At 40.4% G+C, this 24,475-nt stretch overlaps 4 protein-coding genes across 8 annotated transcripts; 3 read left to right on the forward strand and 1 right to left on the reverse strand.

Moving 5' to 3' along the window:
- Positions 1–40: 40 nt before the first annotated feature.
- On the forward strand, positions 41–1,498 carry LOC118211972 (protein ATP6V1FNB). Its single transcript, XM_035389596.1, has 2 exons — positions 41–690; positions 878–1,498. The coding sequence occupies exons 1-2, from the start codon at positions 273–275 to the stop codon at positions 994–996; spliced, it is 537 nt and encodes a 178-aa protein (XP_035245487.1). The 5' UTR covers positions 41–272; the 3' UTR covers positions 997–1,498.
- LOC118211971 (deoxyribonuclease gamma-like) lies at positions 1,243–7,203 on the reverse strand. Its single transcript, XM_035389595.1, has 8 exons — positions 6,729–7,203; positions 5,729–5,817; positions 5,297–5,389; positions 4,371–4,483; positions 4,017–4,132; positions 2,921–3,078; positions 1,900–1,996; positions 1,243–1,783 (listed from the first exon to the last, which is right to left on the reverse strand). The coding sequence occupies exons 1-8, from the start codon at positions 6,876–6,878 to the stop codon at positions 1,649–1,651; spliced, it is 951 nt and encodes a 316-aa protein (XP_035245486.1). The 5' UTR covers positions 6,879–7,203; the 3' UTR covers positions 1,243–1,648.
- Positions 7,204–8,792: 1,589 nt separating this feature from the next.
- abhd6a (abhydrolase domain containing 6, acylglycerol lipase a) lies at positions 8,793–19,173 on the forward strand. Of its 4 annotated transcripts, none has more exons than XM_035389407.1 (9): positions 8,793–8,918; positions 11,103–11,234; positions 13,045–13,201; positions 13,562–13,675; positions 15,253–15,385; positions 15,973–16,130; positions 16,796–16,850; positions 17,350–17,450; positions 17,841–19,173. In XM_035389407.1, the coding sequence occupies exons 2-9, from the start codon at positions 11,116–11,118 to the stop codon at positions 18,021–18,023; spliced, it is 1,020 nt and encodes a 339-aa protein (XP_035245298.1). In that variant the 5' UTR covers positions 8,793–8,918; positions 11,103–11,115; the 3' UTR covers positions 18,024–19,173. The 4 variants fall into 4 exon arrangements, 3 of the variants coding, with proteins under 3 accessions (XP_035245298.1, XP_035245297.1, XP_035245296.1); XR_004762096.1 differs by having other exon boundaries at positions 8,796–8,984; positions 17,276–17,450; positions 17,841–17,981; XM_035389406.1 differs by having other exon boundaries at positions 8,798–9,148.
- Positions 19,174–19,868: 695 nt separating this feature from the next.
- Positions 19,869–23,789, forward strand: rpp14 (ribonuclease P/MRP 14 subunit). 2 transcript variants are annotated; one of them, XM_035389409.1, is made up of 6 exons: positions 19,869–20,173; positions 20,207–20,443; positions 20,533–20,617; positions 20,857–20,933; positions 21,302–21,380; positions 21,828–23,789. In XM_035389409.1, the coding sequence occupies exons 2-6, from the start codon at positions 20,352–20,354 to the stop codon at positions 21,882–21,884; spliced, it is 390 nt and encodes a 129-aa protein (XP_035245300.1). In that variant the 5' UTR covers positions 19,869–20,173; positions 20,207–20,351; the 3' UTR covers positions 21,885–23,789. The 2 variants fall into 2 exon arrangements, with proteins under 2 accessions (XP_035245300.1, XP_035245299.1); XM_035389408.1 differs by having other exon boundaries at positions 19,869–20,443.
- Positions 23,790–24,475: the final 686 nt, after the last annotated feature.

The raw sequence follows: 24,475 nt of genomic DNA on the forward strand, positions 1-24,475 counted from the left end.
GTGAGAATTTGCTCAGCACTCTCCCATGAGGCTCGTGCTTGGGATCCTCTTTCACTGGTAACCATGGAGAGAGAACAAACAGGAACCTGTTCTTAGGTTTGGTTGTCAATTGCCACTTCCCTGGCACCACTCCTCTTTCTTTCTCTATCTCTCTTACACAGAGGCAGAGAGAGAGAAAGGGCGATTTAGAGACAGGTGAGTGAGAAGAACTTTTTTGCTTATTAGGTTCCACAAACACATTCTGGCACATTAGCAGCAACGGGGGCTGGAAGATGAGGAACCTGCTGACTACTCAGAACCAAAACTGCTACCGGGAGCTGATTGAGAAGGAGGCCTACACTCGCATGGCATGGAAAATGAAATACGGCGATGATTACCCCATGAGCTTCCCCTCCAGAAGGCCAAAAGTACCACAGGCCCCCAAGCTCTCCACCCCGAAGACAGTCCTGCCCCCTGTTGTGAAGCCCCCAGAGAGGAAAAAGGAGGTAGCGGCGGAACCAGTGGAGCGGACCCTCAGCGCCGCGCCGCTGATGAGACCCGTCTCGCCCCAGACCAAGGAGACGCTGTACCAGGGCTTCTCCAAAGAAGGGAAGGGCCGTCACCTGTACCTGCGGAGGCGTGTGCAGAAAGGCCCAGAGGACAAGTTCGACTTCCCTCTGTTGTCCTCCTGGGAGTATGGCTGGAGACTAGGTGAGCCATCACCACAACTGGGCAGCTATTGATTATATTATATTTAGTAATATAATTGCATTACTGTGTTTCACAGATATTCTTATCCAGGGCAACTAGCACAACTTTACATTTATACATACTAGCCATTTATACTACTGGATATGTACGGAAGCAATTCAGGTTAAGTACATTGCTCCTCCCACAGGTGACTATGACAGAGACTACAGGTCCCCTGCCAACGGAAGGTCCGGAATTGTAAGGAACACGTTTTATGCCAGGAATGGAATCTTTCATTTTCCCTCTCCAACTGATCAACTGGGGTAGCAAGAAGTTCGCAGATCTCCTCCTTCTCAACATTATATTGAAGAATCACTTTATGCAAGCTGTTTAGATATCTATTCCACGCTAAAAGCAATGTTGTGAGACTTGCATCAGATTTGTGAATGGTATCACAAACAAAACGTCTTGTGGTTTTTCTTCCTTTTAACAACTTATGAAGTAATAGCCTACATGTACTACGTCACCAAATAACTTTTAAATTTAAACATTGTAATTGTTATTTTTACCAAATGATGTTATAAATGTAATTTTATTTAGATACAATTACTTGCATGGCGTTAAAGAAGGAATACAGTGGGTTTTAAAAAATGTTCAAAAGCAAGCTCAGCGAAAGGACATTTGGTAAAACAAATGGTTTCCTAGCGACGGTGAAATCCACACCTTGAATCCGCAGTTCATTAACGAGCAGAGAGTCACCCTAAATGCTCCTGTTTTCGCTGCACTGCGTTCCCGTTTTTTAGTGCAGTAGATTCACACCTCAACCCGAGATGGTCTAATATCCCGGCTTTCAGTGGCTGAGTGGCGATCTTTCACCCACCTAATTAGCTCTAATTCTGGGCGATTATTCAAGGCAGTGTAACCGAAGCCCTAATGAGACGCATTCAATGGGAAAGCGGGAAAGGTTTTGAAGCGCTTGCTATGGCACTGTGGCTTCCAGGCAGACGTGGGTTGCCCGGACAACCGCAGGTATTCCTCGGTATCTCAATCCGTTCTTTCCCCGCTGCGGACGAAGAGTGAAAGCCACTGGGAAATGATCGCTCACTGCCAGGGCCTGAAACAGAGACAAAGGAGACGCGGATTCCAAGATTTGTTTTAGGGCAGTATATGTGAGCATATATATATATATATTTGTGTGTGTCTGTACAATATAAAAGTGGAAACGTTTACCTGATTCTCTGTGAGTCCATATGCTTCTTTGAAGTTAAACACTTCCACTGAGTCTGGGGAGACGGCCTGGATCAAACTCTCTCCACGCAGAACAATCCTGCAGACAATCAATCAATGTTTTTACATTTTCTGTGCCACTTTATTAACAAGTTGTTGCACAACTTGTTCATAAGAACACCACAATCTCGCAGACTTAGATTATAGAGGACAGGTATTGAATGGAAGGATGTAAAGGGTAACTTGAGGCCTGAATTAGAGACTAGTGAGTGGGGACAAGGGCCAGTTCTGCGAGGAAGGGGCAGTCAACTAATTATGTGCTAAAGAGGCACAAGCCCCAGAGAGTAGCCTCATGGCAGCAGTACAGTGATAGGGTTGGTGGGATTCTAATGAAATGTAAAATTAGGGTAAGCTGCAGTAATTAAAATCACTTTGTGTATCACAGAGTCCTCCTGGGAATTTCAGCTGCCACCTGTCTGAGATATTTTGCCTAACAAGTAATTCACTTCAGAGGGTATTTACTGTATTGAGAGTGTCTGAGCCTGGCAGACTTTGAGACAGTGATTTAATTGGACTGGCATGAATGTACTGTATGTGGAAAGTATATAACATCCTAGAAGTGAATTGTTCATGTGTCTAATGGTAGATAGCACACCACTGCTGATGCCTAATGTAGAATGTGCTAAATGATTTTGTAGGCAAAGGAAATGCTGAGGGAATTTCCCAGTTATAAAGAGATGGCAGCCATCAATGTAATAATTAATACTAACTCACGAGCAGGGGAACTTGCATATCACTATGTTGTTTGAAAAAGTCAATGGTCCCCGGACTTCTTTAGCTATACAATGCAAACCACAAATGTCCATGGGCTGTGCTAAAGCTGTCACACCTTAACACTTCAACACAGAAATACGTCACCCCCACCACAGTAAACTCGCACGCATTCACTCAGATCATTTTGACCTCACTCTGGCCGTTATTTACGCCGCACAGCGAGTGGAGATGGGTAACGGCGGTCCATCACCTGTCATAGGCACAGCGAGTTGACTCCTTCACGGTGGTGTCCATGTTATCGCTGGTCAGCCACAGGAAGCTGCGATCTGATCTGAGGCGGATGCTGCTCCACTGCTTTTTTGGGACGTAACCACATGCTGCGTTGAAGTCCCCCATAATGATGAAGCTCTACAGGGCAGAGTGGGGGAAGTGACCCAGACACCACAGTCATAACGCTTCTCAGAGTAGTGCTGCTCTAGGATCAAGATTCCCCTGTCCATATCCTAAACTTTCCCATTGTGACAGTGATCATCATTCCTGGTCTTGGCAGACTGCAAGTTCTGCTGTTTGTGTTTTCTCCTTAATATCAGCAACCAATTCTGACCCAAGACATCAGGTGAGGTGAGTTAACTGTGTAATTGACTGCTTTAACTGATCAATTAAGTGCTGAGTAACAACAAAAACCAGTGGACCCCGCGACTGTGCTGTACCAGGAATGAAGATCGCAGCACTATGAGCTAAAATGGCAAAACTGTTCCTAGACCTGCTCTGAGAAGCTCTGTGAATATGTTCCCTTACTGGGGTAAACTGACTCCCAGTGTGGGTGTAACACACAGTGCAAGTAATGTGAAGGGAATGGACATGTCTTTTTTCAACTTCACAACAGTACTGCTAGCTTAGCACAGCACTGAAGAGCTGGGTCCCTTGCGTCATTCACAGACTAAGTATGAAACTCACTGTCAGATGCTTCAGAGTGACGACAACAACAATAACAAACTATGCCTTGCTTTATATGGCCACACAAACTCTAATGAAAGCTGCAGTAAAGCACTTGAGTTGTAGGCTGAGGTGTAGTTGATGTATTTCACAATTCTATCTATCTATATATATATATATATATATATATATATATATATATATATGCTTTGAGCTTTTCAAATCAGTGTCTTACTCAAGATACTTCTCGAGACACAAGGTATCTTACTTGGTATCATACTCATGTCAGAAACTACTTACAATTCACAAATTCATGAATAGAAACTAATAAATGATACTCATTTCCTGAAATGACAGGAAATTGACATGAAACTCTGCCATTAATAGAACAACGGTCTTTCAAAGCTCACCTGTGCTGTGGTCCATTGCCGTTTGACGTCCTGGTAAACGTCATAGAGCTCGTCAATCTCTCGCACTGCTGTCTCTGGGGTTGTGTGTGTGGGAATTATTACAAAGTCCTTAATGGCTAGGCAGATAGATAGATAGAGAGAGAGAGAGAGAGAGAGAGTTGTCAGACTTGTCACCTTTATACAGTGTCCTCCAATTCAGATCAAAAACCCACCCCTTCAGGCTGCATCTTGGAGGGTAAGACTGAACACACCAAGAAGGATTTCTGAGTGGGCTTCCCCTTTAATCCCAAATTACCAATAAATCTGATAGGTAGTCATGGATTGATGGTAGAAAAGGCAGTGAAGTGTGCATACCTGTTGTGGGAGAAGAAAACCAAACTACGAAAGGCTCGCGGGAGAACACATCTTTGTCTCCACTCTGATTGTCGGGGTACTGATACGTGGCCTTCACAGACACCAATCTGCGTCTGAGACCAAGAGAGAATATTAGTGCTTTCAACACATAACCCTCACTCCTTCATGGATCTTGTGGCTTCTAAATACCACGCTGCCATTTTCTGTAAGGATGACACATAATTCCTGATAACCAAAGCTTCTGCCATCACAGCAATTGAGGAAATCACACCGGAATACAAGATATTCCCGCAATTGCTTTCAGCCAATACTCAATGTCAAATGAATACTGAACTACGTGGTTCTGATATGATTTCTAATGTTTATCTTCTGCTTATTTTAAAGAAGGAATTATAAGTCAGCTATGTTTGTTTATTTTAGTGTTGACTTTAAAATTAGTGATTTGGTAATCCCTTTAAACATGGTCACCCCTCTTTTGTTTTCAGGACAGCATGTGCATCACTGTGGCCAGAAGTGAACTATGGTGTGACAGCTGGCAGCATGTCATGTATTGACACAAGGGGAAACACAGACATCCTCTTCTGTTTGCTTTATATCACAGCCATTTTCAAGACTGTAAATCAATCAAAACCATGAAGATAAAATGGTTAACAGTCTTCACTGACCTTTGTGTCAGTTCCTTTGTATAGATTTTTCTTGAGCAGCTCAAGGCTTGCCTAAACACGCAGCTTTCAGTATAGATTACTTTGTTTCATCGCACCATGTTATCTTTGTGTTATTTCAGAAACAAAAAAAAAGGAGCAGAGGCATGCTAAGGCACTAACAAGCATGTTTATGTTTACCTGCTACCCCCTCTATATGTCTCTGTGCAACAGCGCAGTTCCAAGTCATTGGCTAAACTAAGAAAAGCTCATGATCAACGGTACCTATAGATAAAGCCATACTGCTCCTTATATGAATTTCTTCCCAGCCTCCTGCTGATGACATAACTGTACTCCTCGGCTCCGCGGCTGGATCCCCTGAAGAAGACAGACGCACGTTCTGTGATCACAGAATCATGTGAAATGGCCATGATGGGCATGTCATGTGCTGTGTGAAGATATGAAATGTTGGCATGTGGTTTGTCCAGGGACCACACCATTATGTAATAATAATAATAATAATAATAATAACAACAACAACAACAACAACAATAATAATAATAATAATAATAATACACTTTACACAAAAATAATAAATAAATATTAGATATAAAAAGAAATATTTAGAAATGATTAACAAAAGTGAAGTTTGTGTCCTCTGGTGATCACCTCCGAGTTTCCCAAACCTCTTTGCTTCTATACTTATCGTATCATTACCTGTTCAGGTGTGTTACCAGCTGAGGGAAAGCACGTTCTTTAGCATCTTTAATTTCCATCACCAGTGTGATATCACAACGTGCAATGCACTGCCAAGAGAGAAATATAATGTTTTGTGAGAAAACATTTCATGCATTTTTTTCAGCGGTGGGGTAGCAAAATATGTCTCTAAGCTTCTTCAGTCTCACTTCATGCTTCGCTTCCAGCATTTTAAGGAAGCGAAAAGCTTGTTGAACCTTGTGGGAACCAAAAATAAGGATCCCCCAGTTCTGTTTTCCTGGTTCTGTTTTCCTGGCACCTGGCCTAGTTCCTGAATTATATGAGACTGAGAAATTTGCTTGTTCCCTGTATTAAATACATTTGGAAAATGTATTTACATAAGAAAGATTAAATATTGATGCTTACTAAAAAAAAGTATATTATCTGGAAATGTTCATCAGAAAAAGATGACTTACATTGTTCTGTAAATTTACAGTATTATTTAACTTTTTAGAAAATGGTACCTCAAGTTGAAACTGATAAAACCTACACGTCCACATTTTATCAGAGGAAAAACATGTTTATCTCTTAGAGAAAGATATTTATTTACACAATCTCTTGCTGTACCAGTAGCAAAGGACCTCATGACAGGCACACAGTAATGTGTTTGTTTAAAGATAGTTTCACCATCATCAAGGACTTGGGCTCGAAAGATATTTGTTCTGAGAAACTCAGTATAAATGGGTCCATGGCATGTATAGGGGTTGTCCTTATACACAAGAGAGGTACCATAGACACATAAAATCCCAAAACTCTGATTAGAAACAAACAGACATCACACACATATTGGCACAATCCCTCAGAAAAGATTCCAAGTCAAATAATTTGACACTGGTACACAATACATTACAACGGCATTGTAAGAAGTGTAGCAGCTACTGTAAATGGCTTGGAAAGTTACGTGTTAATATAGGTACACTTCAGGACAAGAGGGTTTCAGTAGTTCCACAGTTTCCCTTACCTTGAGTATCACATCTAGGACCTCTTGCTTTGCAATCTTGTTTTCTCCAAAGGACTGTATGTTGAATGAACATATTTTCAGTGATAATGCCCCGTGGATGCACAACACCAACAGAAATGCAGAGGAAGACATTCTTGGAGCAGTGGACATGAACTGCGCTGCTGTAGCTGTGAAACTGCCTCACGATCTGAATTCACATCCGTTTCTCAGATGAGTTTCACAGAAACTCCCTTTTGATCTGAACTGATGCTTCCTGGTTGGAATGACTGGAATGAGGGTACAGGAACACACAGTTCAACTCTTGATTATGTATTTTAAGTTGATTTATTAGCTTACTGTATATAGATGAGGTAGGTCATGGTCGAACATGATTCTATTAATTGACTCCACATGTATAAAAAGTGCAAAAAAAGAGTCTAGACAGTCATGATATTCCACTGCAAATGAAATCACATTTATGCCAAATGTGTATGTCCCAGCATGCTGTAAACATTTACATGTGTGGAAGTCTTCACTCTGTATCAGAGGTAGTCTTTTTTTTTTGTTTGCACACACAAAATTAGCATAAAGCTTTATCATTGGCTGGTTTTACTTTGGTAATTGTGGTAAGGCACAGTGTCTGTAATCAACAAGAAACAGACACGGTGTGATACTGTATCGGTGACAACTTACCAGCACAGTACTTCTTCACAGAACTTTAAATGACATTGATATCCCAATCGTTTCCCATTTCCACACATACACAGCAAAATCATGAAAAAATGGTGACAGATCGCAAGAGGGTAATAGCCCTGAAATGCTCTGTGAGGTTTACAATACAAAATAATTAATGCATTATTTGAATTGGGTTTATTTGCTGAAATTAAGGATTTTTTGTTTGTTTGTTTTTTTAAGAAACCACAAAAGTTTCTCTAAAACTTTGAAGTTATCATAAACTTCATCAATATACTCCTTTTACAAAGTATTTTAATGCCAACAGAGTGGACAGGATAAGAAATAAGCCAACTTTTAATAGCATTGAAAGTATGCGCTCGCTGAATCTGCAGGAATTGTTTTAATGAGCAGCATGTGAGGTGCATTTTCAGGAGGTTTTGCTGTACTATTTAAGACTGCAGCTGGTTTTTGATTTTGGAAACACTGCAGCCACAGTGCCACACACAGCATGTGCAGATAAAGAAAGCAGACTATCATATCTTGCTAAGTTATTTTGCTCATCTGAACAATTTCATGTCTAACAGAATGATATAAGCTTGCCTTTGTGAGTGACCACAGCATACTGGCAGTTACAGTGTTCCAATTACAAATGATTTCCAAAGCTACTCAGGAGAGCATGTGCCTTATACTGAAAAGATTATCACCCTCTAATTTCCAGTGAATCTGAACTTACCCCCTCAGGATAGGGACTGATTCATCATTAAGTTGTTATCTTCAGCCATTCCACTAGGACTGTCACCTTGATAAAAAAAGATAAAATATGTGGGGGTTGCCAGGCTGCAGGTTCTAGTGTAAGGGAAATTTTAGTAGAGAAAAACATTGTTCATTGTTCAACAAAGACACTCATATATTTTAAAGAATAGAAAGTAGCAGCAGTATAAATTCTAAGAACAACATATTTTTGCATTTGCAATGCTCTGATATAGAAAGTAATAAATAAAAAATATAAATGAAATTTGAAATTAAAATGCAAGCAGTAAATCAGTAGACAAGGCATAAAGTAACTTTGTTCATCACCAAACTGCAAAATAATTGCCACAGTAATTAATTTTTTATCTGCATTTTGAAGAGAGGGTGTGTGCATGGTTAGACTATGAGGGCAATGCATATAGGTGTGTGTGTGAGTGGGTGTATTGTGAATACTAGTGTCTGATTTGAGAAACACTAACTTGATATTTTTCTCAGGGAAAAATCATTTCAATTATGCCATTAAAAATTTTTCTTTATTTCATTTTTATGTATTTATTTACATTATTTGCGCACAGAGAAAGATTGTCATAACATGACTGTAGATAACGGCTAGATTGTTGTCGGCAGAAATTATATGAGGGACGCACATCCCCTTAACATCCCTTTTATTGCGCTGTCACGCTCACTTCTACGCTATAGTCACAAAATCCACTGCGAACCGAAGATTTGAATCGAGCGAAGACTCAAGTGGGCTATGTCAGTGAAGACGTAGGCTACATTTTAAAGGTAGTCGACTTCGTGCGCCTCTAACCTGAAGAGGCTTTCATTGCAAATTTGGGAAAGGATACAAAGGTAATGTAGGATACAGTAGCCGAATACAACCGATATTCTTGTAAACGGAAACAGTAGTATAGTAACATTAGCCATCGTTTGAAAAAGCATTTAGATTACGTGAAGTAGCCTACAGTTAAACTGTTATTAATTGTTCATCGGGAGAGAAAAGCGAGCAGTTTAAGGTAAGACGTCGTCAGCCAGCATGGTGAAATTGTTATGAACGATTTCGACAAAGTTCCGTAATGCTAACAGCCTTTTCCAACGTTGCATAAAACGGATTGTATTTTTTAAAAATTGTATATAATACTTTGTTTATTTTGTTGCACTAATTTCTTGCAAATATTTCTAAAAATGCTACACGAACCAACCATTATTTTGAGGCTATTGCAAAAGCCAGATAAACAAATAGGCTGTGTCAACATTGCTTTTAGGCTTACAGTGACGGTAGTTAGCCTACTGTAACGTCGGCGCGTTTAATATTGCAAGCAGTGTTATGCTCCATCCATTACATAATGTGTTGCGAGTACTGGGGGTTCTGGTTTTACATTACCATTACTGAAACGAGAAAGCTGACTTAAGAGATCCACTGTCTAAGAAATCATTTTTCTGGAAACAAAGGTCGATATGTAGCCGAGGCTGTAGGCAATGTGCTGTTTTTAGATAAAGCAATGTTTTTCAATATTAGCCTACATAGCCTAATAAATACGAATTAATGCACTAAATGCATATTAATGCACGAATTAATGCACTAAATAATATAAACTACAATTATCGCCGTCGCGTTAGCCTTCAGCAGTGATCAGTTTTAGTTAAAACATCCAAACATTCGAAAATGACAGAAACAATCTCTTTGGTATGACAGCACAACATTGACTTTGAGCTTTGATTCGTTACGACCCAAGTAGCCTAGTACAGTATTCTGGTTGACTTATACATATTTTGAACAGCCCCATGAATTAAGGCTGCGTAGGTCATCACATAATGAACACACACGAGCTAATGAAAGATGTCCTTTCCGTGTCAAGTGTGATGTAGAGTGGACAGCTGGGAATTTAATCACCCTAATTTTAGGTGTATTTCCTGAAACTTTGTGTAGCCTGACTGCTTTCCAAATGGAGCACCTGTTGTTTTTTTCTCTTTTAAAATAATTTGGCGCACAACATGGGGCTGTGTATATCCAGTTCCCACCGTAGAAGTTAAATTAATACCAGCCTGGTTCATGCCACCCTAGTGGATGTCGCACATGGGACAGTGTAGACCACTGAACAGTGCAAACCACGGCTTTCCGCCGAACTCGCGCAGAGCTGAATCGAAAGAAGACCACTCATATCCAGCTGGCATGGCCAATCGCCCAGCTGGGCCGTTCGATGAACGCGGGTAGAGAGAATCCAGACCCGGGGGCTCATCCATACACCACAGCGCCTGTTGTCAGTGTTTATTTACGTACTGGATAACGTGATTCGCGCGAGCTTTGTGGCATTTGGATCAAGCCGATGTATCAGAAGGTCCCATGGGAGTGTAATTGTTATATTGTGCCTGGGATGTGCTGTAAGCGCGGTTATTTGAAATAAAGCTTTGCTTTTTTTTCGCTTATTAACCTTTTTGTTTGATATTATATCATTTTGAACCCATGCATTTGTTTTAACATGTGCTAATTTAATATCCTATCAAGATGTCAGAACCAACCACGGCACACAATTCTCTTACACAGTCTACAAAGAACTGCTTGACCTCTTCTGTCAGTGCACATTGTGTTTACAAATGATGTTGTTTTTTTGCACTTAAAAAAGGTTTTCATCACCTCCGTTTATCTCCACTAAGCTGAAGATATGGTCTACTCTGTACACTAATTTCACTGTGTGGAATTTTAATTTCTGTTCAGTTTTTTGCACATTGCTTCACCATGTGTTAGCTGGCAGATTGGGATACACCATTAATAATGCATTTCTGGGGAAATTATATCCAATGTGTGGAACAGCCTGGGTAGGTCATGTAGTAGAGGCAGAGACCCATAGTGTATTCAGGTCCAGGCTTGACATTGACACAGTCGTGGATAATGTCTAGTTTATAGGTAAGCGATGAGCCTAGATGTGCTGAATGTCCTGCTCTCCTCATTATGTATCCTTGTGCTCTTAGGTGAGCAGTAGCAATGGACCTGGAATTGGGGAACATGTTCTTCATTGCCGGAGGGACTTTGGCCATTCCTATTCTGGCTTTTGTGGCCTCATTCCTGCTATGGCCTGCAGCTCTGATCAGGGTGTACTACTGGTAAGGACAATGGGGCCAGTACAAGTCCATGTGAACTTGGATATCTCTTCTGGTCGATCAACAGACAGCAATTTATTTTACTCATCATCTGGTCCCCTTGCAAGCAGTACAGAGATGGGCCCTCAGAATTAAACAGAGCACATCAATTGCCATGCATTGGCTCAAGATGCAGTAAATATGTCCCCGCCCCAGTTCTGTTGTAAACATTACACAGCATGCATACAGCATATTTAAATGTATTAAGAATATGAAATGTATTATAGTTGTTAGTGGTAAGGAAAATGTGATGCAGGCATGTATGTACAAATGTATGTATTGTGATTTATTTGGGTATTGCAAACACCATAATACAACACTCAGGCGCTTCCTGTCAGAAATGGCTTTGGTCCTTCCTCCTTTTTGCATGCAACCCATTTTGATATGCCGGCAAATGCCTGTTTTGTATTTGTTTTACATTTTTTAATGTTACTGTTTTTATGTAAAATAACACTAAACAAACTGGTCTCAACTAAAATGGAGAAAGCAAAGAAAATGGTAGGCCTTAGAGTAACGCCTGAACTGGACTGGTGTCAGCCTAAGGTTTCCTGCGGCTTGGGCATGTCTACCCTATTCCTTGATTGGTTTTGTGGCAGCTGTGTTTTTGTTTCATTGTTTCACGCACAGACTCATGCACACACAGACACACACACACACACACACAGACACACACACACACACCTTTGATAGACCTTTTTCTTTTGGTAGCCAGACCATTGATGCACACGTCTTTAAGGTCTAAAAGGAGGGCAGTAATTGTATGTATGTATGTATGTATGAATGAATGAATGATGCTTTTTATTATTAAGTGTTTCTGTGGTTAAAATGTGTTTTCAGACCTATTCTAAATGAAGGTAGGTTTTTTTCTAGACTTGTCTCCCCTGTGGCCTCTTTCTGTCATGTTGGGTAAAGGGCATGGTGCGTGTGCAGCAGCACAGAACAAACATGTGCTGCCTGCCCTGTGCTCTTTGCCGTCTAATCACCTAGTGGCAAGCAGTGGCCACTGTCTCCCAGGCAGTGGGGGAGGGGGGGTTATGTCACTGATTCCAGAGCAGTAAGACTCATATTGAAGTCATACTGTATCTTCAACTCGAGATTAGTTCTCAGTGTTAATCTCAAGTTCAAAGTACTTCTTCAAGGGGTGGGTTGAGATAAGGGGCGACATAGCTCAGGAGGTAAGACCGATTGTCTGGCAGTCGGAGGGTTGCCGGTTCAAACCCCGCCCTGGGCGTGTCGAAGTGTCCTTGAGCAAGACACCTAACCCCTAATCCCTAACTGCTCTGGCGAATGAGAGGCATCAATTGTAAAGCGCTTTGGATAAAAGCGCTATATAAATGCAGTCCATTTACCATTTACCATAAGGCATTATATAAACAGCAGCATGGTTTTTGATGTCTTGGTGGCTTGGAGAGCCTGGCGTTCTGCCGTGTACAGCTGTAATTTGTGTGTAATTATGTTGTGTGTTGTCAGAATCCCCTCAGACACACCAAACAGTGGAAGTATCTGCGTGGCAAATGAATGTGTGTAGTCTTACCTGGTGCTACTGGAATGGGATTCATTTAATGTTATCTCAGTTATCTAACTCTAATAATAATAGGTTTTAACCTTTCCTCTGTGCTAACATTGTAGATAGAAGGAGGCTGCAAATGAGGGACTATAGCCTCTTTCTGCCAGCAGTAGCACTGTCCAGTAAATTACGTGAATGACATAAATAAAAGACTGTGACTGCGTTGCATTCTGTTTCCCAACGAAACCTTGCTGCTGTGAATTACAGGTACTGGAGGAGGGCCCTCGGCCTACAGGTGCGTTACGCTGACTGTGAGTCATACCGCTTCTGCTACTCGACCAGAGGGAAGCCGGGGAGCAAGCCGTCCGTCCTGATGCTGCACGGCTTCTCCACTCACAAAGACATGTGGCTGTCTGTGGTCAAGGTAAGAGCACGGAGGCCGCCCGAGAGGGACAGACACTATGGCCGCCTTGTTGACAGGCACAGCAGGTTACGTTTTCATTGCGTTTGTGTGTGAATTTCACAAGGGATGAGGCCACGAGAAAGTAGAAGTAGCTCCCTTGAAGCAAAATTTGAAATGGAAAACTAAGTCGGCTCAAATTACCATGAAAGTGCATTATGTTATTAAAGCGGTCATTCTAATCGTGCCTAAAACCAGGCTAATCTGCGGCTTACAGGACCAGAGAGGCAAAAGCTGGTCAGGCTCTGTGGGATAATTAGAGCCACAGGAATTGGAAAAAAATCTCAGCTAATGTTCTGATTATAACTTGTATTCCTTTTGCAGTTCTTGCCGAAACACCTGCACCTCGTGTGTGTGGACATGCCTGGACATGAAGGGACTTCACGCACCAATGCCTCGGACTACTCCATAGACGGGCAGGTCACAAGGATCCACCAGGTGGGCGCTTGCACAGTAGTAGTAAATGTTAAACTAACATGCTAAAGCTAAACAATAGACCTCAAGACAATAGACTTTTCTGTCATTTGTGACTCGTTGTCAAACAGGCTGTAAGAAATGATGAGGCATGAGGTGTGATACTTGGGGTATCTGACACTTGATATCTGAGGAGTGGAGGAAGGGACCATACAGGGTCTCTAATATCTTACCAGGTTGAGTTCTACTCTTTCAAAGTTTGCATTTTCAACTATGTAATTTAATAGCAGCATTGTGTGCCTAGTTGCTGCCATATCGATAGGGCTTGCACTACTATGATCCTCTACAATCATGCAAAGTTTGATATGTTTTCATTATTCCCTCTGGGTTTTATGCCCATTGTTAAAAGGTTTTTTTTTAATCCTTCCAATGTTGAAACATTGCATATGCACCTGTGTTGCCCTCTTGTAATAGTGAAAGTTGGCACATTCCTGGCACTTAGGAGGGGCCGATAATGTTTCTCATCCTGGCTCTGTACTCTGAAGCTCTTTATCGTGCGAGGCATCTTTGCTGACTCAAGGCAATAATGCAGTCTGCTGAAGGAGCTGCATGTTTAAAATGTGATTTGTGCAATCCAGCCGGGGTGTCCCATTACTGATCAGATAACAGTTTTAGGCTTTGGGCACATCTTTCCTATGTATTATTATTGTCATCATTTTTCTTCTTCTTCTTCTTCTTCTTCTTCTTCTTCTTCTTCTTCTTCCAATTCTTCTTCTTCTTCTTCTTCTTCTTCTTCAAATTCTTCTTCTTCAAATTTTTTCTTCTTCTTATTGTTCTTATTCTTATTATTCTTATTATTCTTCTTCTTCTTCTTCTTCTTCTTCTTCTTCTTCTTCTTCTTCTTCTTCTTCTTCTTCTTCTTCTTCTTCTTCTTCTTCTTCTTCTTCTTCTTCTTCTTCTTCTTCTTCTTCTTCTTCTTCTTCTTCTTCTTCTTCTTCTTCTTCTTCTTCTTCTTCTTCTTCTTCTTCTTCTTCTTCTTCTTCGAAGAAGAAGAAGAAATTGGTTAAATGTTGTTCTTTATTTTTTCACATGCCGTGACCGGTGACAGATTTTGAATGGAACTTCACCAACTTCACCTTCATCATTCTGGATATTGGGACACATAGTTCAGTTAGAGGCATGTTTCAGCTAAAGAATGTGACTAGTGAAATATCTGAATAAACGCTACTCAGGGACCTTCCAACAGTGGAGGGATCAATGAAATTCAGTAACACCAAATTAAGGTCAATTTTCCCTTCAAGACAGCTGCTACATTGTGTGCTGTGTTTTAAAGTCATCGTGGAAAGCACTATGGCAGTGTTACACAACAGTTTAGGAACTGGACTTGTAACTCAGAGGTTGCATGTTTGAGACCCAGCTGAGACACTGCCCGTCATACCCTTGACCAATGCTTCAGGGGAATATCCAGCTACATGAATAGATAAAATGGAAGCTGTGTGTAAATCATTTGGGGCTATATTTGCTAAATGTCTAAAATATAAATGCCAATGTAAGTCTAGGGGAGTAAGTGATGGTAGACCTGGCCTCCCCCCTCATAACAGTTTGTGGACAATATCCGGCTGAACAAGAAGCCCTTCCATGTGGTCGGCACATCCATGGGAGGAAACGTGGCTGGAGTTTATGCTGCCCGCTACCCCTCAGACGTCTCTGGCCTCACGCTCATCTGTCCTGCAGGTCAGTAAGGGTCCTGCATGCATTAATACTGTGGGTGTGTGAACATGTGGGCCTGCATTAAAGTCACACTGCTGCCACACCAGTCCACTCCGGCTGGTCTGGCGTGCCTTCCCGTCTCTTCCCTCTCCCAAATGGGCCCCTCCTCTTAGTCGAGTCTTTATTCTATTCTCTGTTTTGGCCCCCCAGTGGTGGAATGAGCTGCCTGCTATAGTCAGGACAAGTGAAAATGTACCTATAACACTGTACAACATAAAGCCTAATATGACTCTTACTATCTTTGTAGGTTAATAATTTGGAGATTTATGTAATGACTCTTTTATCAGTATTGGCTGTGGCACTGATAACTTGGTATTGCCTCTGCTCTTTGCCTAAACTTATATGTTTTGTAAGTTGCATAAGGGCATCTGCTTTAGTCTGCTTAGTGTAAGTGTAGTGTAGCATTCACATCTGCCACATGATTCATTGTGCTTGCTCCATTTATTATAAAAAAGCATTCAGGATTTATGTTATGATTCGAATTAAACATTTTGATGCACAACATTCATCCAAGTGACTCCCTTCCCCTCTCTCTTGCTGCGTGCATGTAGGTCTGAATCAGCCTCATGAAAGCAAGTTTGTCAAGCACCTGCGGGTCTTAGAGAAGACCCAGAACATCCAGACCATCCCGCTCATACCGTCCACGTCTGAGGAGATGGACCAAATGATAAAGCTTGTCTCGCATATCCGTTACAAGATCCCTCAACAGGTACAGCCCCCTCTCATAACGAACCATGGGCTGCATGCAGCCCGTCTGTAATGTTATGACCTCTGTTTAAGGAAATATTCTCTGTGACTCTGGATAATGTTTGTACTTTTAGAATCAGTCATACATGGTTTGCCAAAACTCTGTCAACTGACTGCACTCTGTCTGCGCTGTCAGTTGATCAGTAGAAAATGAACGCGCTCACCTGAAGCATATTAACTAATAACTGGGTGCTGAATCCCACAAGCTATAAATGGAAGAGAAAAATGGACAGCATTCACAAGAATATTATGAACTATTGCTTTATTACATGAATGTATGAGGGCATGATATGCACGAATGTTTTGGCACAAGCCTTCTTCAGTGTGCTGAATGTGCGAAAAATAGTCAGCTGAGCAAGTCACCCTGCCAGTATGATGTTCCTACCGTATGTGTAAGACCGAATATTTCTTTTTAAGCTTCTAAAATTAATCAGCGATATTTTATATATCTGAAATTAGCAAAATGGGGTGTTTTTCCTTTAACAATAATCACCAAATTATTACTTTTGTCTGTACATAAGTGGTATTAGTGTAGTAAGCATTGAGCTTAACTTCTCATTTACCAAGCATTTAACTTTCTTAAAGATTCTTTTTACCAAAAATGTTTTTCTTTGCTTTTTCTGTTAGATTCTTCAGGGATTAGTGGATGTTCGAATACCTCACAATGATTTCTATCGAGAAGGTCAGTCATTTTCACAATTCCACATTGATTTGACAACCAGGACATTATTTTGTACGTGTACAGATTTTTGGTATTTTGGTAATGGTATCTGTGAGGTATACTGTGCGGACTTATGATTTACAAGTGTAAAGGAATTCCTATTTATATTTCCTTTTATATGTCAGCATATTCAGCAGGAAATCATTAATGCAAATTGAACACCAAAACAAATACAACTGAACTGTTCATTCGATTGTTGAGTTGTGTAGTGTTTTTAAATATGTTGAATTAGCTTTGTTGTTCAGTTATGTCTTTCTTTTTCTTTTAAAAGTCGGTCTTTCTCTTCCTCCTTCTCTAACCATTTTCTCTGTCTCCCTCCTTGTCACTTTCTCCCAAACCCCCCCGTTTCTCCTTCTGCTCTCGCCCCCTCTCAAACGTGGGAACAACTTCTCTCTTCTTTTCCTCTTCCATAGCTTGTGCATTTTCTTCATTTCTGCTCTGTCTTTATTGCCCACTGCAGCATTCATGGAGATAGTGGGGGAGAACTCAAGATATTCCTTGCATGACAACATGCACTTGATCACAGCTCCTGTGCAAGTCATTTGGGGAAAACAGGATCAGGTAAGAGAACAAAGACCAAAAGCCATTTCGAAAAAAGCCTATGTCCTAAGATACGGGTCCTGAACCCGGGCCCTGGACAGCTGCAGGGTCTGCTGGTTTTCCTTGTCGTAGCACTTAATCAATTAAAGCAGCTGATTACACAGTCATCAAACTTACACCACCTGCTGTCTTCGGTCAGAATTTTTTTGCTGAGATTAAAATAAAAACAAAACTCAGCAGTCCCTGTGACTCTCCAGTGACTCTCACAGACCTGTGTTTGGAAACCCTGGCCTCCCAGGACTAGGATGTAAAAAAAAACAAATTATCCCTGCTCCAGAGAGTAATAGTTTACTGCGGTGTCTGTGGAGTGAGTATCGGTCTGAAAGGGGGCTTCTCTTCTCTTTTTTCCAGGTGGTGGATGTCTCTGGAGCCTCAGTGTTAGCAGATGCCCTGCCTGAGTGTCAGGTGCACCTTCTGGACAACTGTGGTCACTCAGTGCCTGTAGAAAGGCCTCGTAAAATCGCCACCCTCATGACAGACTTTCTCATCGCCCAGCAAAACGTGGGAAACGGCAGCAGCAAGAAGCTCTCCTGAGGCAGCACCCACATCCCCCAGGAGGAGAAAATAACTTTAAGAATTTGTACATATAATTTTACAATGTGTACATTTCTGACCCAGTCATCTCTCAGGGAATCACCCCAAATCCCTCTGTTCTCTCTTCTCCGTACTGTTATTGTGCAGGGGGTTATGCACAGTATTTTAGGGCATTTCAGGCACTTTACAGTGAAAAGGAATCAGAATTGAATAATGAAGAAAATTATTTAAATGTGTGGCTGTTTTAGTGTTTCCTTCAGCTCATTTCTGCATGTATTTTCTCTCAGAGTGGTCTTGTCTTATTTGTGCATCGTTTGGTGTATGTTTTCGTTCATTTTGAACTATAGACACACTCAAGCAAGTCATGTCCAGGCTGTTGAGTGTGCAATAGTCACAATGATTCTATGAAGCCATTTCTGGACAGCAGTAGCAGGACATTAGCAGAGGTACCACAGAATTTGTTACTCCTGAAAAAGACTTGAACAGATCATTCAACCACATAATTTACATTCTCTTAAGACTTCACAGATTCTATTCATATGCAGCAGGTTTGTGTCCTGTTTCTGAGAGATCCACGAACCAGGGGCTGAACAGCTCGTACAGAATGTAAATGTAAATGTAGTTTTACACCGAAATTCACTGCATTTTTTTATTCAATTGTTATTTCTGCTTGAATGTGGTACTAAAAAGTACTACTTTAGAGACATAGACAAGATGTGGTGAACACAAACAATATGATTATTTAAATACAGTACAATACACCACTGTATGAATACAGTGCAGTGTAATATGCATTCACTTACCTGGGAAATTGTAACATAGGATATTATGCAATAAATTGGAGTTTTGTGGAATAAAAATGGCAAATAAATTATGGTATAATTAAAGCAGGACAAATCTACCTATCTAAACTAAGTCTATGGTATTTAATACATTATACATATAATATATGAATATTGTATGCATATTGTATTGCTAATAATATTGTATACTAAATTTAATTGTTTTAATATATGTATTAATAAAATCAATACATTCATAGAAATTCTGAATTCTGTGTAAAAAAGTTATTGTATTTTGTATTGATCCTGCAGTGTATGATGTTAGGTATGGATGAGCTTACGTTCATTAAAGGATAATTTGCCTCAGACTGAGCATGTGATGGTATGGTTGGTAAGTGTTGTAAGTCTTACTGTCAATCAGTATTCTACCCCCATATTCGGTTTCTGCATTTCATCTGTGGCTGTGGGTAATCCTGTGCTCCCAATTTACATACATTCAAATGCATATGTAATTAAAAAAAAAACATTTTTAATTCACAGTATGTATATGTGTTACATTTATAAAGTACAACTACAATATTATAAACTGAATGGACATTAACTGCATAATGCCACACAATACAGAGCTGAGAAGCTGGAAAATTCTGGCAATTCATTTGTAAATTGTATATCATTCAGAGGACACTCAAACTTGGAGCAAAGCTGGGGTGGAGGGAGTGGGTTTGACTTAAATTGTGAATTATCTATGGTTTGCATAATCAGCATTACAAACTACAGTGTATTATTGCAAAGCACTATATGTGCAACAGGAAATGTTGCAAGGAAAATGTCTGCTCAAAACAGTGATAGATTTAGAGGTGCTGTAATATATGTCCTAGTTAGAACGCGCCGCAGGAAGTGCCGAACAATTATTTATATTCAACTAGACTTTCTTTTAGACAACTAGACTAGAACAATTTCTTACAAGCCAATGTCGCCACTAACCATTCCAATACAGTAGGTGGCAGTGATCAAGAAGTGTACAGGACGTACATAGTGTAGTTACATGTAACGTCCACAAGAGGAGGCGGTGTACCCGCTGGCCGCATAGACCTATGGCATAGACGATATAAACGCTGTATGGCTGGCCGTGTCATGGGAAGGAAGAACGTACGCAAGAAATGTATCTTTGAGCAACTCGTGGTTGTGGCCTAGTATCTCGCTGTTTTGTCATTTGTAACAAAGCGATTTACGAGTCAGTCTGTTGAATTTAGGAGCCATAACAATCGATATATTTCCGGAATAGTTTCGCTCAACAAGGCATGCATAAATTAAGTGTGACCATGTTGCTGGCTTGCTAGCTAGCTAGGGTATCGATGTATGCTTTAGATAATATTTGAGCTTGACTGACTGCCTCACTAGATTGGCTAAATCTGCTGCAAAGTACCTCTATAGCTTTATCTTGTGTCCTTTTCAAGTAGGTAGTTTTGACATACTGGCCAAATGATGCAGCAAGCTAACTAAAGCTTTCTGCTGAAATCATTTGTTCATTCCGTTAGCCAATGAAATGGGGTATGCTGACAATATGTCGGAATCTGTCAGTTATGAACGACTGGTGTTCAAAAATGCATCAGTTTACCACTATATGAAGATTTACTTGTAAGTAGCGTCATAAAATCTATATTTTAATTACATTTCTTATAGCAGTATGTTTTTTGTATTTAAAATATTTTTTATTTTATTTCCAGAATATTGGACAGTGACGACAGAAAGTTCAACGCAGCTCATTTCAAGCAAATTGTCATCTCTGCACTTAGGGATTTGTACGGAGAGGTAAAAACCGGGATGGGGAGAAACACTGAAAGCTGAATGAACAGGACGTGGTCACAGATTTATGCTTCATTAAATAGATCTATGTGATTTGTGTATACGGACAACTTAGTCGCAGTTATCTGATACTAATATTTCTCATCTGAATACCTATCTGAACTTTTTTCTATGAAATTAAGATTGATTTTTATTTTCATCGATATTTAGTTGTTTTCAATTTAAATGTATGAATTTTTTTGTAGATTGGAGCTGCATTTCCTTTCGATGTTCTAAAATTTGAGGAAGATACACTCACAGCAGTGCTTCGGGTTTACAACAGGTAGGCTACCGTGATGTGAAATTACCAGGTGTTTTCTTATGTTAATGTGGATTTGAAACCATCAGTGTCTTTTTGTCTGTTCTGTAGATGTCTATGGCTTTTACTATGTGGGTTGCATTTGTTCAGTATACCGTGGTGCTTTATCATTAAACATTTTGTTAGCTAACAATGATAGTTTAAAATATCACTTTCAGAAAATAAAGATACTTGCTTTAACTGAAGAATTGGGAATGGGGGTGGAAGGACAGTTGTGGCATTTGCTTGTTATTATTTACCATTCAGGACACAGCATCATAATTGCTATGCTGAAAGTGAATGAGCTTCTGTGCCTAAAATGTTTGCACACCCTCTATCCAATCCCACCCCAGTGGCTTGGTGAAGCTGTGGAGTGCCCTGACACTGCTTGGATCCTACCATAGTGAACCATGTGCTGTCCGTGTTGTACAGGTAAATTTACCTTACCGCCTCTTTCGACAGCAAGCTGACTGCAACTCCTTTGGTATGATAATGCACACAATAGACTTGTATGGTGTAATTGCCAGTCCTTGGTGTAAGTTTAGTGGTATGTGGTTAGATTGCAGCTTATTTGGATGCAGAGTAAATATAAGCTGCATGCGATGCATTCAAACTAATTCTTCATTTAGTTTTCAGGAGAGAAAAATGACTTGTGCTAAATAGATGGAAATAATCACACTGCATGCTTCTGCACTGAGTGACTATGAATCATTTTTCAAAAACCCTCAATTCAAATGAACTTTAAACAATTAAATAAAAATTATGTAAAAGAATCTGTGAAGTCTTGTGATGCTTTTTATTTTGTATGTTGTGTTACATATGAAATTAATCATTCCCACAAAAAATAAAATATTAACATGGATCTCTTATCTTTTGTAGGTTTCACCCTTTCTGCTAGCTTTATCTGGAAACAGCAGAGAACTGGAGCTGGACTGATCTCTTTTTTGTCTCGGCAGAGGAGGGGCACACAGCCCATTACTGTAAACGAAAGTGACCTGCCATTTTGACAGGTCAACTGCACAAGCTGTTTTGCTGATGTCTGATTGGCTGAAAAGTATCTACAATCACACTTTTTTTTCAGTCATTCGGGCATCAGCCCAACAGCTTGTGCAGTTGACCTGTCAAAATGGCAGGTCAATTTCTTTTACAGTAATGGGTTGTTTGCCTCATGCTGACAAAGGCTTTTGGAGGGACACTGCTGCCTGTTTAGAGCCCACAAGAGCGTGACCCCGCTCATCCACATCCACCCTAGCTACTCTAAAGAGGGCCTCTCTAAAAACCCCATTGTTCAGCTGCTGCTGATTGATGGGCTTATCTCCGCTGTCCTAGGGACCCTGGCAGAGGGAGAATACCCCTCTCAGGAAATGTGTTTTCCTGAACTTTTGTACGTAGGGAAGATGGTGTCGGCAGAAGAGAAGTTTTGCTTTGCCTTCATTCCGTTTCCTGTTACTGACAGAGCTTTACTGGAGGAGGATATTGTGGTCATGTCACGAGAGGTCAAGCATCCAGTACAGTGTAAGAAGTTGGTAACATCTTTGAGTGATCTCCATAATGAGCAGCTTAAGAAATGTCTATATTTAATTCTTCATTATTGGAAGCACAACCTTTTTCCTTACGGGTTTGATGCAGTGATTAACTTTTGTTCTGATTTTTTTTTTTTAATTGGTGCTTTTGTTCCTAGATTTGATTAAAACGAGAACCTTGCAAACGGTATCAGTTTTGTCTTCTGACCTCTAGTGTATAATAATGAAAATAACTGATTGTTGAGAGCAGTGGTTTACGGTCCAAATTCCTCCTCTGATACTGAAACTGTATTCCAGATTGTCACCAAAATAAATATTAAACACCTGCTGTAGATTATGTTCAAAGTTGTGGATTACTTTTTCAGTACGTTTCCCAAACAATGAATGAACATTATCAATTGTGTGGGAGGGGGGAGGGGGGAGGGGGGGGGCTTGGACATCATTTTATTAACTACCAAAATGAAAGAAACGCCAACCACTGCACTTCTCTCTGTAAGGTTGTATTGATGAAACTCCCTACTCACACACTAGATTTATACTAGCAGTCGGCTGATTCTGAGTTGCCTGTCTGTTTTGTCTTGAAACTTGAACAATGCCTGAGCGAGGAGTCTGTGCTTTCAACCACAGTTACCCCTGTTGATGATATCTTTCCTTCAGTCTTCCAACATCACCTTAGCCACTGTTCCTCAGCAGTTTGAACATATTTTGTCATTGAAGCTCCTGCCAAACATACCCCAACATCTGCCCTTGCTTCAAAATCACTGCAATCTTTTCTAGCCATTGTAGCCAAAATATTGGCCAGCTGGCCCTACCAATAATTTTTTATACACAACTGTGAGCGTGCTGGGATGTTATTAACTTATTTAACTCTGGAACTGCACCTGTTTTCTGTATACTTTGTGTATTCCTTGTTTACTCAAATGTTTATTTTGTCATCTGCCTGCAGGCAAAACTGAACTTGTTTAACCGGAAAACACTTTGCATCAGTTGTGTAAAATGCTTTCAACCTGAGCGCCCAGTGGAATGTTTTAATTAATCAAGTAAGTGTTGAATAACAAGAACAACATGAAGGTCTGAACACCCATGCTGCTCTCCAGGGGCTAGCGTGTACAGCACTGCTAAGGGCTAATAAAAAGCATTTTCCGTTGCATCTTTGGTCCACTAATATTGTAGGGATTACAAAGTTATGCTTGTGTGTATCCTCACTTTTTACTGTATTTTGCAGTTTTTAGTTAGATCAGGGATCCCCAGCCTTGGTCCTTGAGATACACATGGTTTACTTTTGTAACTTTTAATTAAAGCATTTTGTTACACAATTGACTCATCTTTTGGAGCATTTGTTTTTATATAAGTTTGCTAATTTTCATGGCGCCTATTCGACACTAGATGTCTCTGTCGGTACAGTATTTGGATGAACAGGTACCACTTAAATCCTCCATGATGTGACCTATTGAGGGATTGGAACACATTGGGTTGGATTCTGCAGCTCTTCGATAGGAAAACAGCTAGGTTGGGGCGGGTTAGTTACCCAACAGTCATCTAAAAGCAACGTCAAATTTATGTAGCAACGTGCAATACTTAATTAAAGAGTAGAACAATTTATGTAGTGAAACCTGTAATATAATGGTAGCCCCACTGACACGACAGTAACCAAAAGAAACTACAGTCGTCTACGGCCACAGGTGCGTTTATAAATAAAACAAATTGATGAATGAATAAGATTATTTTGAATTTGGTGACCACAAACGATTTGGTAGCACCAAATTACTTTAAGTTTCGTTTCGTAATTCTGGACCGCGCATTACCTGCAAATACGTTTGAAAGCTAAGTGACTGCTGTCTAATATGTGACGCAGGCTCGTCGAATCTGTGTGTAAAATCGCAATTCAATTGTCAGTTTATTTAAAATATTTATTGTTCCGCATCAGGTGGATGGAGGATAAAGATGCAAGCGAGAGAAAAATCAGCTAGTGTAGAGTAGTCCTAGACTCCGCAGACCACAAAT

The sequence above is a fragment of the Anguilla anguilla genome, chromosome 13 (genome assembly GCF_013347855.1).
Source record: "Anguilla anguilla isolate fAngAng1 chromosome 13, fAngAng1.pri, whole genome shotgun sequence".
Taxonomy (NCBI): domain Eukaryota; kingdom Metazoa; phylum Chordata; class Actinopteri; order Anguilliformes; family Anguillidae; genus Anguilla; species Anguilla anguilla.